General features: G+C 21.4%; 1 protein-coding gene across 1 annotated transcript; it reads left to right on the plus strand.

Annotated features, from left to right (window-relative positions):
- Positions 1-2,181: 2,181 nt before the first annotated feature.
- Positions 2,182-3,117, plus strand: LOC138189562 (NADH-ubiquinone oxidoreductase chain 2-like; the record flags this gene model as incomplete). The annotated part of the gene is given in 1 exon segment (XM_069131574.1): positions 2,182-3,117. A coding segment is annotated over 1 exon segment (936 nt), but the record flags the coding sequence as incomplete, so codon positions are not given.
- Positions 3,118-18,574: the final 15,457 nt, after the last annotated feature.

An 18,574-nucleotide genomic window follows, 5' to 3' on the forward strand; every position in this document is an offset into this window, starting at 1 on the left:
TATAAAATAAATCAATAATAAAATTTTAAGCCAAAATAAAACTTTAATAATTTAAATAAAAATTTATATAAAATAAAATTTTATTAATTAAAATACTATTTATGAAAAATTATTAATTAATTATAAAGTATAATATAATATATATATAAATAAAACTCAATAGTAGTTCCTCCTAGCAGATAAGTAAGCCCCTACTTAATTTACCTTTTTCCCTCCTAATTTAAAAAGTTAATTATAATAAATTAAAAAGTTTTTTCGTTTACAACAACAAAAATAATATAATTATTAAATAAAATTATATTTAATAAAACACTATTTATTAATAATTATTAGTTAATAAAATAATAGTAATATATATATTTATAATAAAATTCAATAGTAGTTCCTCCTAGCAGGTAAGTAAGCCCCTACTTAATTTACCTTTTTCCCTCCTAATTTAAAAAGTTAATTATAATAAATTAAAAAGTTTTTTCGTTTACAACAACAAAAATAATATAATTATTAAATAAAATTATATTTAATAAAACACTATTTATTAATAATTATTAGTTAATAAAATAATAGTAATATATATATTTATAATAAAATTCAATAGTAGTTCCTCCTAGCAGGTAAGTAAGCCCCTACTTAATTTACCTTTTTCCCTCCTAATTTAAAAAGTTAATTATAATAAATTAAAAAGTTTTTTCGTTTACAACAACAAAAATAATATAATTATTAAATAAAATTATATTTAATAAAACACTATTTATTAATAATTATTAGTTAATAAAATAATAGTAATATATATATTTATAATAAAATTCAATAGTAGTTCCTCCTAGCAGGTAAGTAAGCCCCTACTTAATTTACCTTTTTCCCTCCTAATTTAAAAAGTTAATTATAATAAATTAAAAAGTTTTTTCGTTTACAACAACAAAAATAATATAATTATTAAATAAAATTATATTTAATAAAACACTATTTATTAATAATTATTAGTTAATAAAATAATAGTAATATATATATTTATAATAAAATTCAATAGTAGTTCCTCCTAGCAGGTAAGTAAGCCCCTACTTAATTTACCTTTTTCCCTCCTAATTTAAAAAGTTAATTATAATAAATTAAAAAGTTTTTTCGTTTACAACAACAAAAATAAATAAATTTGATTTATTTATTAAATTAATATAAATAACATAAATAACAAATATTTAATAAAAAAAAATAAGAAATAATAATTTAATATAAATAAATAAAAAATAAAAACTATTAATCAATAATAATTTACTAAACAATTAAATTTTTTATATATTTATAAAAATAAAGTAATTTAATAAATAAATCAAATTACAGGGTTTTTTTTTTTTTTTTATATAAATTAAATAATTGTTATTATTTTTTATATAAATTAAATAATTATTATTATTTACTTTTTTTATATAAGTTAAATAATAATAGTTATTTAATTTTTACAATAATTTATTTCACGATAATTGATTCTATACTAAGTTAGATTAATAGATATCTATATATATATAAATATTTAATTAATTAATATATATCTATTAATTATGCAAAAAAAAATTTTGGATTCGTAAATCTATACGAAGATATTAAACATTTATTAATATATAAGATAATATAATGTTCGAAATTTATATAAATAAATAATAAAAATTAACTTTTTTATATTCATCTATATATCTATATTAAAGTTGTTCTTTTAGCTCTCAGAAATGGCTATATTGGAATTAATAATTATCTAATACCTAATTTATATTAAATATTAAGTACACTTTATTTAATTATTTAATAAAAAACAAACATTAACAATTATTTTGCGATTAAATGTATAAACAAATAATAGAAAAAAAAAAAAAAATTGGAGCTTTAAACCACAAGAAAAAATACTTATAGTTTTCAAAAAGATCATTTCTCATTCAATAAAATTACATGAAAATCAATCTTTTTGAAATTTAATGAATTGCCTGATTAAAAGGGTTACCTTGATAGGGTAAATTATGTAATAGATTACATTCATTAATAGTAAATATATATATATATATAATATTTAGTACGTACTTTATATTTAATAGAATTAAACTATTTCTAAAAGTATCAAAAACTTTTGTGCGTCATACACCAAAATATAAAAAGATAAGCTAATTAAGCTACTGGGTTCATACCCCATTTATAAAGGTTATAATCCTTTTCTTTTTAATTTTTAATAATTCTAGTAAAATTATATTCTTTTTTATTTTAATAACAGGAACTATAATTACAGTTTCATCTAATTCTTGATTAAGTGCTTGAATAGGGCTAGAAATTAATTTGTTATCTTTTATCCCCCTAATAAGAGATAATAGATTGATATCAACAGAAGCCTCTTTAAAGTATTTTTTAACTCAAGCAATAGCATCAGCTGTATTATTATTCGCCATTATTATAATATATCTAAATAATTTCCCATTAATTCAATATAATAATATATACCTTAATATAATCATTTCTTCTTCATTATTATTAAAAAGTGGAGCAGCTCCATTCCATTTTTGATTTCCAAATGTAATAGAAGGATTATCATGAATAAATGCATTATTGTTAATAACATGACAAAAAATTGCACCTTTAATATTAATTTCATATAATTTACAAAATAATTTAATTACTTTCGTAGTTATTATATCAACAGTAACTGGGTCACTAGGAGGATTAAATCAAACATCATTAAAAAAATTAATAGCATTTTCATCAATTAATCATTTAGGATGAATACTAGCAACAATACAAAGAAGTGAATCTATATGAATAATTTATTTTTATTTTTACACATTTTTATCATTCAGTTTAGTATTCATATTCAATAATTTTAAAATATATCATATTAATCAATTATTTAATTCATTTTTCACATCTAAAACACTAAAATTTATATTATTTTTAAATTTACTATCTTTAGGAGGATTACCTCCATTTATTGGATTTTTACCAAAATGACTAGCTATCAATTCATTAATTTTTAATAATCAATATATTCTAATAACAATTATAACTGTAATAACATTAATTACTTTGTTTTTTTATTTGCGACTATGTTTTGCAGCCTTTATATTAAATTATTATGAAAACAACTGAAAATTTAATATATCAATTAATAATTTTTCATTCAAATGCATATTATTTTTTTCCTTTATCTCTACATGTAGACTAGTATTAGTATCAATCATTTATTTATTTATATAGTATTTATATTTATAAGAAGGCTTTAAGTTAAATAAACTAATAGTCTTCAAAACTATAAATATAAGTTAAATCTTCTAGGCTTTAAAATTAAAAAATTTAAACCTAAAATTTACTAAGCTATAGTAAAAATTAATTACTCCTTTAGAATTGCAGTCTAATATCATTATTGACTATAAAGCTTAAATAATAAATTACATAATTCTATAACTTTTATCATTAATGAATTATATATTATAGAAATACCAACCATCTATTTATCAAAATTGATTAAAAAGAATTAATTCTTATAAATAGATTTACAGTCTATCGCCTAATTTCAGCCATTTAATCGCAACAATGGTTATTTTCCACAAATCATAAAGACATTGGAACTTTATATTTTATTTTCGGAGCTTGAGCTGGTATAGTAGGTACCTCTCTTAGTATTTTAATTCGAGCCGAGTTAGGTCATCCTGGAGCTCTAATTGGAGATGATCAAATTTATAATGTAATTGTAACAGCACATGCTTTTGTAATAATTTTTTTTATAGTTATACCTATTATAATTGGAGGATTTGGTAATTGATTAGTTCCACTAATACTAGGTGCCCCAGATATAGCTTTTCCTCGAATAAACAATATAAGATTTTGATTATTACCTCCTTCATTAACATTATTATTAGTTAGAAGCATAGTAGAAAACGGGGCTGGAACAGGTTGAACAGTATACCCTCCTTTATCTTCAGTTATTGCACATGGTGGTGCATCTGTAGATTTAGCTATTTTTTCATTACATCTTGCAGGTATTTCATCGATTTTAGGAGCCGTAAATTTTATCACTACTGTAATTAATATACGATCTACTGGAATTACATTTGATCGAATGCCTTTATTTGTATGAGCTGTTGTATTAACTGCACTATTATTATTATTATCTTTACCAGTATTAGCTGGAGCTATTACTATATTATTAACTGACCGAAACTTAAATACATCTTTTTTTGATCCGGCAGGAGGAGGAGACCCAATTTTATACCAACATTTATTTTGATTTTTTGGTCACCCAGAAGTTTATATTTTAATTCTGCCTGGATTTGGAATAATTTCACATATTATTAGTCAAGAGTCAGGAAAAAAAGAAACCTTTGGTTCATTAGGAATAATTTATGCAATACTAGCAATTGGATTATTAGGATTTATTGTATGAGCACATCATATATTTACAGTAGGAATAGATGTAGATACACGTGCCTATTTCACTTCCGCTACTATAATTATTGCAGTACCAACAGGAATTAAAATTTTTAGATGATTAGCTACACTACACGGAACACAATTAAACTATTCTCCTGCAATGTTATGAGCATTAGGATTCGTTTTTTTATTTACAGTAGGAGGATTAACAGGGGTTGTATTAGCTAATTCATCAGTTGATATTATTTTACATGATACTTATTATGTAGTAGCACATTTCCATTATGTACTATCTATAGGAGCAGTATTCGCAATTATAGCTGGATTTATCCACTGATATCCCCTATTTACCGGACTAATTTTAAACCCAAATTGATTAAAAAGTCAATTTATTATTATATTTATAGGAGTAAATTTAACATTTTTTCCTCAACATTTCCTAGGATTAGCTGGTATACCCCGACGATATTCAGATTATCCAGATGCATATACATCATGAAATGTAATTTCAACTATTGGATCTTCTATTTCATTATTAGGAATTATTTTTTTCTTATTTATTATTTGAGAAAGTTTAATTTCACAACGTCAAGTTATTTATCCTATACAACTAAGATCATCAATTGAATGATTACAAAATACCCCACCAGCTGAACATAGATATTCTGAACTGCCTATTTTAAATAACTTCTAATATGGCAGATTAGTGCAATGGATTTAAGCTTCATAAATAAAGTATTTTACTTTTATTAGAAATAAATGACAACATGAGCTGCTCTTGGCCTTCAAGATAGTGCCTCCCCCCTTATAGAACAACTTACATTTTTTCATGACCATGCTCTTATAATTCTAGTAATAATTACAACATTAGTTGGTTACTTAATATCTATACTATTCCTTAATAATTATACAAATCGAAATTTATTACATGGACAAACTATTGAAATAATTTGAACAATTATTCCAGCTATTGTATTATTATTTATTGCATTTCCATCTTTACGTTTATTATATTTACTTGATGAAATTAATGAACCCTCAGTTACTTTAAAAGCTATTGGACATCAATGATATTGAAGTTATGAATATTCAGATTTCATAAATATTGAATTTGATTCATATATAATTCCAACAAATGAATTAAATATTGATAGATTCCGATTACTGGATGTTGACAACCGAGTTGTATTACCAATAAATTCACAAATTCGAATTTTAGTAACAGCAGCAGATGTAATCCATTCATGGACAATTCCATCATTAGGAGTAAAAGTAGATGGAACTCCAGGTCGACTAAATCAAACTAATTTTTTAATAAATCGACCCGGTTTATTTTATGGACAATGTTCTGAAATTTGCGGAGCTAATCATAGTTTTATACCAATTGTAATTGAAAGTATTCCAATTAATAATTTTATTAAATGAATTAATAACAGAATTAATTAATTCATTAGATGACTGAAAGCAAGTATTGGTCTCTTAAACCACTATATAGTAAATTAGCAATTACTTCTAATGAATAAAAAATTAGTTAAATTTATAACATTAGTATGTCAAACTAAAATTATTAAAATATTTAATATTTTTTAATTCCACAAATAGCACCAATTGGTTGATTAAGTTTATTTATTATTTTTTCTATTATATTTATTATATTTAGAATAATAAATTATTATTCAATAATTCCTAAATCACCTAAATTTAAAAATTATAGTAAAAATTTAATTAAATCTTTAAATTGAAAATGATAACAAATTTATTTTCAGTATTTGATCCATCATCAAGTATTTTCAATTTATCATTAAATTGAATAAGAACATTACTAGGATTATTTTTAATTCCATCAAGTTATTGATTTATACCATCACGTTATCATATTTTTTGAAATTCAATCTTACTAACCTTACACAAAGAATTTAAAATTCTTCTAGGACAATCAGGACATTCAGGATCAACTTTTATATTTGTTTCCTTATTTTCATTAATTCTTTTTAATAATTTTATAGGTTTATTTCCTTATATTTTTACAAGCACAAGACATTTAACAATAACTTTAACATTAGCTTTGCCATTATGATTATGTTTTATAATTTATGGATGAATTAATCACACTCAACACATATTTGCACATCTAGTCCCTCAAGGAACTCCTGCAATTCTTATACCTTTCATAGTATGTATTGAAACAATTAGTAATGTAATTCGACCAGGAACCTTAGCAGTTCGACTAGCAGCTAATATAATCGCAGGACATTTATTATTAACGCTTATAGGAAATACTGGACCGTCACTATCATATTCTATTGTTTCATTATTATTAATTGGACAAATTGCATTATTAGTTCTTGAATCAGCAGTTGCAATTATTCAATCTTATGTATTTGCTGTTTTAAGAACTCTTTATTCTAGAGAAGTAAATTAATGTCAACACATTCTAATCATCCATTTCATTTAGTAGATTATAGCCCATGACCTTTAACAGGTGCTATTGGAGCAATAACATCAGTATCAGGATTAGTAAAATGATTTCATCAATATGACATTTCACTATTTTTATTAGGAAATATTATTACTGTTTTAACAGTTTATCAATGATGACGAGACGTATCACGAGAAGGGACTTTTCAAGGATTACATACACTAAATGTAACCCTAGGACTACGATGAGGTATAATTTTATTTATTTTATCAGAAATTTTATTTTTCACTTCATTTTTTTGAGCTTTTTTTCACAGAAGATTATCACCTGCTATTGAATTAGGAGCATGTTGACCTCCAGCAGGAATTAAAGCTTTTAACCCCTTTCAAATTCCACTTCTAAATACTGCAATTCTACTGGCATCTGGAGTAACTGTAACTTGAGCACACCATAGTTTAATAGAAAATAATCATTCACAAGCTACTCAAGGATTATTTTTTACAGTACTTTTAGGAGTTTATTTTTCAATTCTACAGGCTTATGAATATATTGAAGCACCATTTACAATTGCAGATTCAGTTTATGGATCTACTTTTTTTATAGCTACAGGATTCCATGGACTTCATGTATTAATTGGAACAACATTTTTATTAATTTGCCTAATTCGACACCTAAATAATCATTTTTCTATAAATCATCATTTTGGATTTGAAGCAGCTGCTTGATACTGACACTTTGTTGATATCGTATGATTATTCTTATATGTATCTATCTATTGATGAGGTGGTTAATTAATTATCTATATAGTATATAAGTATATTTGACTTCCAATCATAAGGTCTACTTACTAAGTAGTATAGATAATATTTTCAATTTTTATTTTATCTCTAACTTTAATTATTATTACAATAATTGTAATAACACTGGCATCTATTTTATCAAAAAAATCCTTAACAGATCGAGAAAAATGTTCACCATTTGAATGTGGATTTGATCCAAAATCATCTTCACGGCTACCTTTTTCCTTACGATTTTTTCTAATTACAATTATTTTTTTAATTTTTGACGTAGAAATTGCCTTAATTTTACCAATAATTTTAATTATTAAAACATCAAATATTATAATTTGAATAATAACTTCAATCATTTTTATTATAATTTTAATTATTGGTTTATATCATGAATGAAATCAAGGAATACTAAACTGATCAAATTAATATAGGGTTGTAGTTAACTATAACATTTGATTTGCATTCAAAAAGTATTGAAATTATTCAATCTACCTTATTATTTAAATCAATTACTGAATATGAAGCGATTTATTGCAATTAGTTTCGACCTAATATTAGGTAATTTTACCCTTATTCTTAACGTATATAATATATAAAATATACTAATATTTATTCTTAATTATAATATATAAAATATACTAATATTTTATTTTTAATTGAAGCCAAAAAGAGGCTTATCACTGTTAATGATAAAATTGAATTATAGTTCCAATTAAGGAAGTAGGATGTTCAAGAAAAAGCTGCTAACTTTTATCTTTTAATGGTTAAATTCCATTTATACTTCTATTTATATAGTTTAATAAAAACTTTACATTTTCATTGTAAAAATAAAATATTCTTTTTTATAAATTACTAAATAAAATTAACTACATTCAAAAATTATAATAATTACCCTAACATCTTCAATGTTATACTCTAATTTAAGCTATTTGAATAGAAAAAAAATAAAAAACAAAATAAGAAAATAATTCAAAGCACAAATAATAAAAGATAAATTTTTAAACTATTATTATGAAGAAAATAATTTAATTGAGAATATTTAACAAGTTCATTATATAAATTCTGACCACCTAAAAATTCTGATCAACCCTGATCAAATGATTTAAACACAACACCCCCAAGGTTTAAAGGATACTTAATAATACCATATGTAGCGATATAAGGTATGAATCATATAGAACCAAAAAAATAACTTATTAAATAAATATTAAATGATTTATTAAAATAAAATAAAGAAATGTTAGAAATTAAATAACCAACTAAACCTCCTAAAATACAAACAAATAAAGTTAATAATTTTAAATAACTAGGAAGACAAATTATATAAGGAGTAGTAAAAATTAATCAACTAATTATACTTCCCCCAATAATTCTTATAATTAATAAACCAGCTATTCCTCGTAATATAATTCACCCCTCATCTATTAATATATTTAAAGCACCACAATTCAATTCACCATTCATAGAATAATAAACTAATCGTAAAGAATAACACACAGTTAAACCAGTGGAGAAAAAAAATAGAAAAAAAGAAAAAAAATTAATATTACTTAAACTAACAATTTCTAAAATTATATCTTTAGAATAAAAGCCAGCTAAAAAAGGTATACCACATAAAGCTAAATTAGCAACATTAAAACAAGAACTAGTTAAAGGTATATAAATACCTAATCCACCTATTAATCGAATATCTTGAGAATTATTTATATTATGAATAATAGCACCAGCACATATAAATAATAAAGCCTTAAATAAAGCGTGAGTTAATAGATGAAAAAAAGCCAACTTATAAAACCCTATAGATAAAATTCTTATTATCAAACCCAATTGACTTAAAGTAGAAAGAGCAATAATTTTTTTCAAATCAAATTCAAAATTTGCCCCTAATCCAGCTATAAATATAGTTAAACCAGATAATAAAAGTAATATTTGACCTAACCAACTTTCATGTAATAAAATATTAAATCGAATTAATAAATAAATTCCAGCTGTTACAAGAGTAGAAGAATGAACAAGTGCAGAAACAGGAGTTGGAGCAGCTATAGCTGCTGGTAATCAAGAAGAAAAAGGAATTTGAGCTCTTTTAGTTATAGCCGCTAATACAATTAAACCACCAATAATTTTTATTTCAATTATATTTTTTATAATATCTAAATAAAAAATATAATTTCAACTACCATAATTTAATATCCAAGCAATAGCAAGTAAAAAAGCGACATCACCAATTCGATTAGATAAAGCAGTTAATATCCCAGCATTAAAAGATTTAACATTTTGAAAATAAATAACTAAACAATAAGAAACTAATCCCAATCCATCTCAACCTAATAAAATTCTGATTAAATTAGGTCTAATAATTAATATTATTATAGACAAAACAAATATAAGTACTAATATAATAAAACGATTAATATTTAAGTCACCTATTATATATTCCCTTCTATAATAAATAACTAAAGAAGAAATTAATAAAACAAAAGATATAAATAATAAACTTATCCAATCAAATAAAAAAGTTATAACAATTCTAACTGAATTTAAACTTATAACTTCCCACTCTAAAAAGATACAAAAATCATTTAATAAAAAATTTAAACTTAAAAAAAATAATGAAAATCTAATTATAAATAAAAATAAAAATCTAATTCTACAAATTGATAAATACTTTTTCATTATCTAAAATGACAAAATCATATCATTGACACCACAAATCAATATTTTATTTAAACTATTTAAATTTAAAGTCAAAATATACAAATATCTCTACTTAAAATTAATAAATTTAAAGGAAATCAATGAAGAAATAATAAAAAAAATTCACGAATCTTTCCATTTCTAAATGAATAAACACCAGAAAAAATTTTACCATGCTGACTATAAGCATATAAATATAAAGTATAAGCAGCTCTAAAAAAAGATAATAAAGATAAAAAAATTATTGTTATCCACGACCAACAAACAATTGAATTCAATAAAGAAATTTCACCTAATAAATTTAATGTAGGAGGAGCAGCTATATTACAAGCTCTTAATAAAAATCATCATAAAGTTATTGAAGGTATAAAATTTAATAATCCCTTATTAATTAATAAACTTCGACTTCCTAATCGTTCATATGTAATATTAGCTAAACAAAATAAACCAGAAGAACATAATCCATGTGCAATTATAAGAGTGTAAGATCCACAAAATCCTCAATAACTTAAAGTTATAAGACCTCCTAGAACAATACCTATATGAGCTACAGAAGAATAAGCAATTAAAGATTTTAAATCAGTTTGTCGTAAGCATACTAAACTAATTAATAACCCACCCACTAAACTGATTCTAATAAAAATAAAATTATATTTAATACCACTAATTTGAATAAAAGAAAAAACACGTAATAAACCATAACCCCCTAATTTAAGTATAATTCCGGCTAAAATTATTGAACCCGAAACAGGAGCTTCAACATGAGCTTTAGGTAACCATAAATGCACTAAAAATATTGGTATCTTAACCAAAAAAGCTAAAATTAAAGATAAATATAATAAATCATAATCAAATATATAATTATTTATTAAAAAATAATTTAAAGTTATTAAATTATTATATAAAAAAAAAATACCAACTAATATAGGTAAAGAAACTAATAAAGTATAAAATAACAAGTATACCCCCGCCTGAAGACGTTCAGGCTGATAACCCCAGCCTAAAATTAAAAATAATGTAGGAATTAATCTACTTTCAAAAAATAAATAAAATATAAATAAATTTATTCTAGCAAAACTTAAAATTAAAAAAATTAATAAAATCAAAACATTAAATAAGAATAAATTCTTATAATTATTATATTTATTAATAGATTCACTAGCAGTAATCATAAGAGTACAAATCCAAAAACTTAATAAAATTAAACCATAAGAAACTACGTCAAACCCTAAAAAATAAGAAATATTTACAAAATAATTTATACAAAAATTTATATTTATAAACAAAAAAGTAATTATAAATAAGAAAATTTGAACCGTTCAAAATGAATTATTTATAAAACAAAATGGTAAAATAAAAATTATAGTAAAAATTAACTTTAACATTGTAAAATATTAAATGATTGAAAATAATCATTACCATGTGTACGAATTATAGAAACTAAAATTGAAAGACCCAAAGCACCTTCACAAACTCTAAAAGTTAAAAAAATTATACTAAAAAATCTTCTATAATCTATTAAATTTAAAAAAATTAATAACAGAAAAAATAAATTTAATATAATATATTCTAATCTCAAAAGTATTGATAATAAATGTTTACGATTTGAAACAAATACAACCAACCCTATTAAAAATAAAAAACAAGGTAAACCTCAATACAAAATTATAAACATTAGTTTTAATAATTTAACAAAAATATTGGTCTTGTAAATCAAAAATAAGAATATTTCTTTTAAAACTTCAAGAAAAAAGGTAAATCCTTTATCATTAATCCCCAAAATTAATATTTTAATATAAACTATTTCTTGATTATTATACAACTTATTTTATATTCATCAACCATAATTTCAGGATTAATTTTTATTCAAATAAATCACCCTCTAGCAATAGGATTAATATTGTTATTACAAACATTACAAATTTGTTTATTAACAGGATTAATAGCTAAAAGATTCTGATTTTCATATATTTTATTCTTAATTTTTTTAGGAGGAATATTAGTATTATTCATTTATGTTACATCATTAGCTTCAAATGAAATATTTTCTTTATCAATAAAATTAACAATTACATGTTTAATTATTTTTATATTATTTATATTAATTAATTTTTTCATAGATAAATCTTATATTTCAACTTTTCTACAAAATAATGAAATACAACCAATTTATAATTTAAATTTATCTATAATAGAAAATACACTAAATCTTAATAAATTATATAATTATCCAACAAATTTAATTACCATTCTATTAATAAATTATTTACTAATTACATTAATCGCTGTTGTAAAAATTACTAAATTATTTTATGGACCTTTACGTCTAATAAATTAACTAATGAATAAACCATTACGAACCCAACACCCTCTATTTAAAATTGCTAATAATGCACTAGTAGATTTACCTGCTCCTATTAATATTTCAGCATGATGAAACTTCGGATCACTTTTAGGATTATGTTTAATTATTCAAATTTTAACTGGACTATTTTTAGCTATACATTATACCGCTGATATTAATTTAGCATTTAATAGTGTTAATCATATTTGTCGAGATGTAAATTATGGCTGACTATTACGAACACTACATGCTAACGGAGCATCATTTTTTTTTATTTGCATTTATTTACATGTAGGACGAGGTATTTATTATAGATCATATTTATTTACCCCCACATGATTAATAGGAGTATTAATTTTATTTTTAGTAATAGCAACAGCTTTCATAGGATATGTATTACCTTGAGGTCAAATATCTTTTTGAGGAGCAACAGTTATTACAAATTTATTATCAGCAATTCCATACTTAGGAATTGATCTAGTACAATGAGTTTGAGGAGGATTTGCAGTAGATAATGCAACATTAACTCGATTTTTTACATTCCACTTCATTTTACCTTTCATTGTTTTAGCTATAACTTTAATTCATCTTTTATTCCTTCATCAAACAGGATCTAATAATCCGATTGGATTAAATTCTAATATAGATAAAATTCCATTTCATCCATATTTTTCTTATAAGGACATTGTAGGATTTATTGTAATAATTATATGTTTATTATTATTAACTCTAATTAATCCTTACTTATTAGGAGATCCAGATAATTTTATTCCAGCTAACCCATTAATTACACCAGTACATATTCAACCAGAATGATATTTTTTGTTTGCTTATGCAATTCTTCGATCCATTCCTAATAAATTAGGGGGAGTAATTGCATTAATTTTATCAATTTCTATTTTAGCTATTCTCCCATTCTATCATTTAAGAAAATTCCGAGGAATTCAATTTTATCCAATTAATAAAATTTTATTTTGAATTATAGTAGTAACAGTTTTATTACTTACATGAATCGGAGCACGACCTGTAGAAGAACCTTACGTAATAGTAGGTCAAATTCTAACTATTATTTATTTTTTATATTATATAATTAATCCATTAATTAATAAATGATGAGATAAATTAATTAATTAAGTTAATGAGCTTGAATAAGCATATGTTTTGAAAACATAAGATAGAAACAAAAATTTCTATTAACTTTACTAAAATAAATTAATAATATAAAATAAATCAGTAACAATTTAAATCCAATAAAAAACAATAAATAATTTAAAGAAAAAGGTAAAAAACACTTTCAAGATAAATATATTAATTTATCATAACGAAAACGAGGTAAAGTACCCCGAACTCAAATAAAAACAAATGAAATAAAAGTTAATTTTAAATAAAATATCAAATTAAATAAATCACAACCTAAAAAAATGACACAAAATAATATACTTATAAATAAAATTCTAGCATACTCTGCTATAAAAATTAAAGCAAATCCTCCTCTTCTATATTCTACATTAAATCCAGATACTAATTCAGATTCACCTTCAGCAAAATCAAAAGGTGTTCGATTAGTTTCAGCTAAACAAATACAAAATCAAACAATTCCAATAGGAAATAAAATAATTAAAAATCAAATATAACTTTGATAAAAATAAAAATATAAAAAATTATAGCCACCAATTAAAAAAATAAAAGATAATAAAATTAAAGCTATTCTAACTTCATAAGAAATAGTTTGAGCTACCGCACGTAACCCCCCTAATAACGCATAATTTGAATTTGAAGATCAACCAGCTACCATAACAGTATAAACCCCTAATCTAGTACAACATAAAAAAAATAAAATACCTAAATTAAAAGAAAATAAATTAACAAATAAAGGAATACATAGTCATACAATTAAAGAAACAAATAAAGAAAAAATTGGAGAAAAATAATAAGAAATATAATTAGACAAAAATGGATAAGTCTGTTCTTTAGTAAATAATTTAACTGCATCACAAAAAGGTTGAGGAATACCTATTAAACCAACTTTATTAGGACCTTTACGAATTTGAATATAACCTAATACTTTACGTTCCAAAAGAGTCAAAAAAGCAACTCTTACTAAAACACAAATTACTAAAATAATTCTACTAACAAAAAATAAAATATATTCTATAAAAAACAAGTACTATTTGTAACAAAAATTACATATATAAATTCTAAATTTATTGCACTAATCTGCCAAAATAGTATAATTAATAATATTCTTAATAAAAAATATAATTATTCTAATATTTGGTCCTTTCGTACTAAAATATAATAATTTATTAAAGATAGAAACCAACCTGGCTTACGCCGGTCTGAACTCAGATCATGTAAGAATTTAAAAGTCGAACAGACTTAATATTTAAGCAGCTACACCAAAATATATCTCTTAATCCAACATCGAGGTCGCAAACTTTTTTATAGATATGAACTCCCCAAAAAAATTACGCTGTTATCCCTAAAGTAACTTAATCTTATAATCACTATTAATGGATCAATAAATCATAAATTAATGATAAAAAAAAATTAAAAGTTAATTAAATTTTAATATCACCCCAACAAAATATTTAATAATAAAAAAATAAAATATATCTATAAAACCTAATTACTATGAAATATAAAGATTTATAGGGTCTTCTCGTCTTTTAATAAAATTTTAGCTTTTTAACTAAAATATAAAATTCTATTATAAATTTATATGAAACAGATTATACTTCGTCCAACCATTCATTCCAGCCTTCAATTAAAAGACTATTGATTATGCTACCTTTGCACAGTTAAAATACTGCGGCCATTTAAATATTTTCAGTGGGCAGGTTAGACTTTAAAATTAACTCAAAAAGACATGTTTTTGTTAAACAGGCGAGTATATTATTTGCCGAATTCTTTATATAAACTTGTCAAATAAAATTATATAAACAATAATTAATATACTAATTTTATCATTATAACTTTTCATATACTATTTAAAAAAATTTTTTTATAAAAAATTAAAATATTAATAAATAATATAAAATTTATAAAATAATTTATAACAAACTTATAAATGATTGCTAATTCTATACATACATTTTACATAAATAAATTATTAATTTTTAATTATTTATTTTAAAGCTTATCCCTTAAAATATTAAAATTAATAATTTTTTTATTTACAAAAATAAATAAAAAATTAAAAATTCATAAATTCTATTTATTTCTAAAAAAACTAGATACCTTTATAAACGAATAACATTTCATTTCTAATAATTTATTAAAAATAATTATAACACATTAACTATCATAAATTATTAACTCTTATAAAATCGAGATTAATAAATATTTATTAATTATTTAATAAACCCTGATACACAAGGTACAATAAAAAAAATTTTCTTTTAACATAATAATTTTTCAATATATTTCAACCTTCTCTCACAATACATATTCAACTATTATAAAATTTATTTTTTCATTAAAAATTACTAAAACATTAAATTATATAATTATTTTTAATAAATTATAAATATAAAAAAAAAAATTAATAAATAAATATTAAATCAATTTATATTGAATTGCACAAAAATCCTTTCAATGTAAATGAAATACTTTACTAAATAAGCTTTAAATTGTCATTCTAGATACACCTTCCGGTACATCTACTATGTTACGACTTATCTTACCTTAATAATAAGAGCGACGGGCGATGTGTGCATATTTTAGAGCTAAAATCAAATTTTTTATCTTTAAAATTTTACTATCAAATCCACTTTCATTAAATATTTCAAATTTAAATTCATCTAAATAAATTTATTGTAACCCATTTCTACTTAAATATAAGCTACACCTTGATCTGATATAAATTTTTATAAAAATTATAGAAAATTATTATTCTAATAAAATATTCTAATAACGACGGTATATAAACTGAAAACAAATTTAAGTGAGGTACATCGTGGAATATCGATTACAGAACAGGTTCCTCTGAATAGACTAAAATACCGCCAAATTTTTTAAGTTTGAAGAACATAACTATTACTACCTAAGTATTAATCATTACATTTTAAATAATAGGGTATCTAATCCTAGTTTATATATAAAATTTTCAAGCTTCAATATCATTTTAATAAAAATTTATAAATTTAAAATTTCACCTAATAAATTTAAATATATTTTATAAATATATAATTTAACTTATACTAAAATAATTTTATTTGTATTATTTGTATAACCGCGGCTGCTGGCACAAATTTAACCAATACTAAATGAAATTACTACTTCCAAGTTTCCTTGATTAATAAAATTAATTACTGAGAATTAAATAAAATTTAAATATTATTAAAATAAATAAAAATTCACGCAAAAACTTACATATAAAATAAATCAATAATAAAATTTTAAGCCAAAATAAAACTTTAATAATTTAAATAAAAATTTATATAAAATAAAATTTTATTAATTAAAATACTATTTATGAAAAATTATTAATTAATTATAAAGTATAATATAATATATATATAAATAAAACTCAATAGTAGTTCCTCCTAGCAGATAAGTAAGCCCCTACTTAATTTACCTTTTTCCCTCCTAATTTAAAAAGTTAATTATAATAAATTAAAAAGTTTTTTCGTTTACAACAACAAAAATAATATAATTATTAAATAAAATTATATTTAATAAAACACTATTTATTAATAATTATTAGTTAATAAAATAATAGTAATATATATATTTATAATAAAATTCAATAGTAGTTCCTCCTAGCAGGTAAGTAAGCCCCTACTTAATTTACCTTTTTCCCTCCTAATTTAAAAAGTTAATTATAATAAATTAAAAAGTTTTTTCGTTTACAACAACAAAAATAATATAATTATTAAATAAAATTATATTTAATAAAACACTATTTATTAATAATTATTAGTTAATAAAATAATAGTAATATATATATTTATAATAAAATTCAATAGTAGTTCCTCCTAGCAGGTAAGTAAGCCCCTACTTAATTTACCTTTTTCCCTCCTAATTTAAAAAGTTAATTATAATAAATTAAAAAGTTTTTTCGTTTACAACAACAAAAATAATATAATTATTAAATAAAATTATATTTAATAAAACACTATTTATTAATAATTATTAGTTAATAAAATAATAGTAATATATATATTTATAATAAAATTCAATAGTAGTTCCTCCTAGCAGGTAAGTAAGCCCCTACTTAATTTACCTTTTTCCCTCCTAATTTAAAAAGTTAATTATAATAAATTAAAAAGTTTTTTCGTTTACAACAACAAAAATAATATAATTATTAAATAAAATTATATTTAATAAAACACTATTTATTAATAATTATTAGTTAATAAAATAATAGTAATATATATATTTATAATAAAATTCAATAGTAGTTCCTCCTAGCAGGTAAGTAAGCCCCTACTTAATTTACCTTTTTCCCTCCTAATTTAAAAAGTTAATTATAATAAATTAAAAAGTTTTTTCGTTTACAACAACAAAAATAAATAAATTTGATTTATTTATTAAATTAATATAAATAACATAAATAACAAATATTTAATAAAAAAAAATAAGAAATAATAATTTAATATAAATAAATAAAAAATAAAAACTATTAATCAATAATAATTTACTAAACAATTAAATTTTTTATATATTTATAAAAATAAAGTAATTTAATAAATAAATCAAATTACAGGGTTTTTTTTTTTTTTTTATATAAATTAAATAATTGTTATTATTTTTTATATAAATTAAATAATTATTATTATTTACTTTTTTTATATAAGTTAAATAATAATAGTTATTTAATTTTTACAATAATTTATTTCACGATAATTGATTCTATACTAAGTTAGATTAATAGATATCTATATATATATAAATATTTAATTAATTAATATATATCTATTAATT

Source organism: Bombus flavifrons, unplaced genomic scaffold, assembly GCF_040668555.2.
Source record: "Bombus flavifrons isolate JBK064 unplaced genomic scaffold, iyBomFlav1_principal scaffold0448, whole genome shotgun sequence".
Taxonomy (NCBI): Eukaryota; Metazoa; Arthropoda; class Insecta; order Hymenoptera; family Apidae; genus Bombus; species Bombus flavifrons.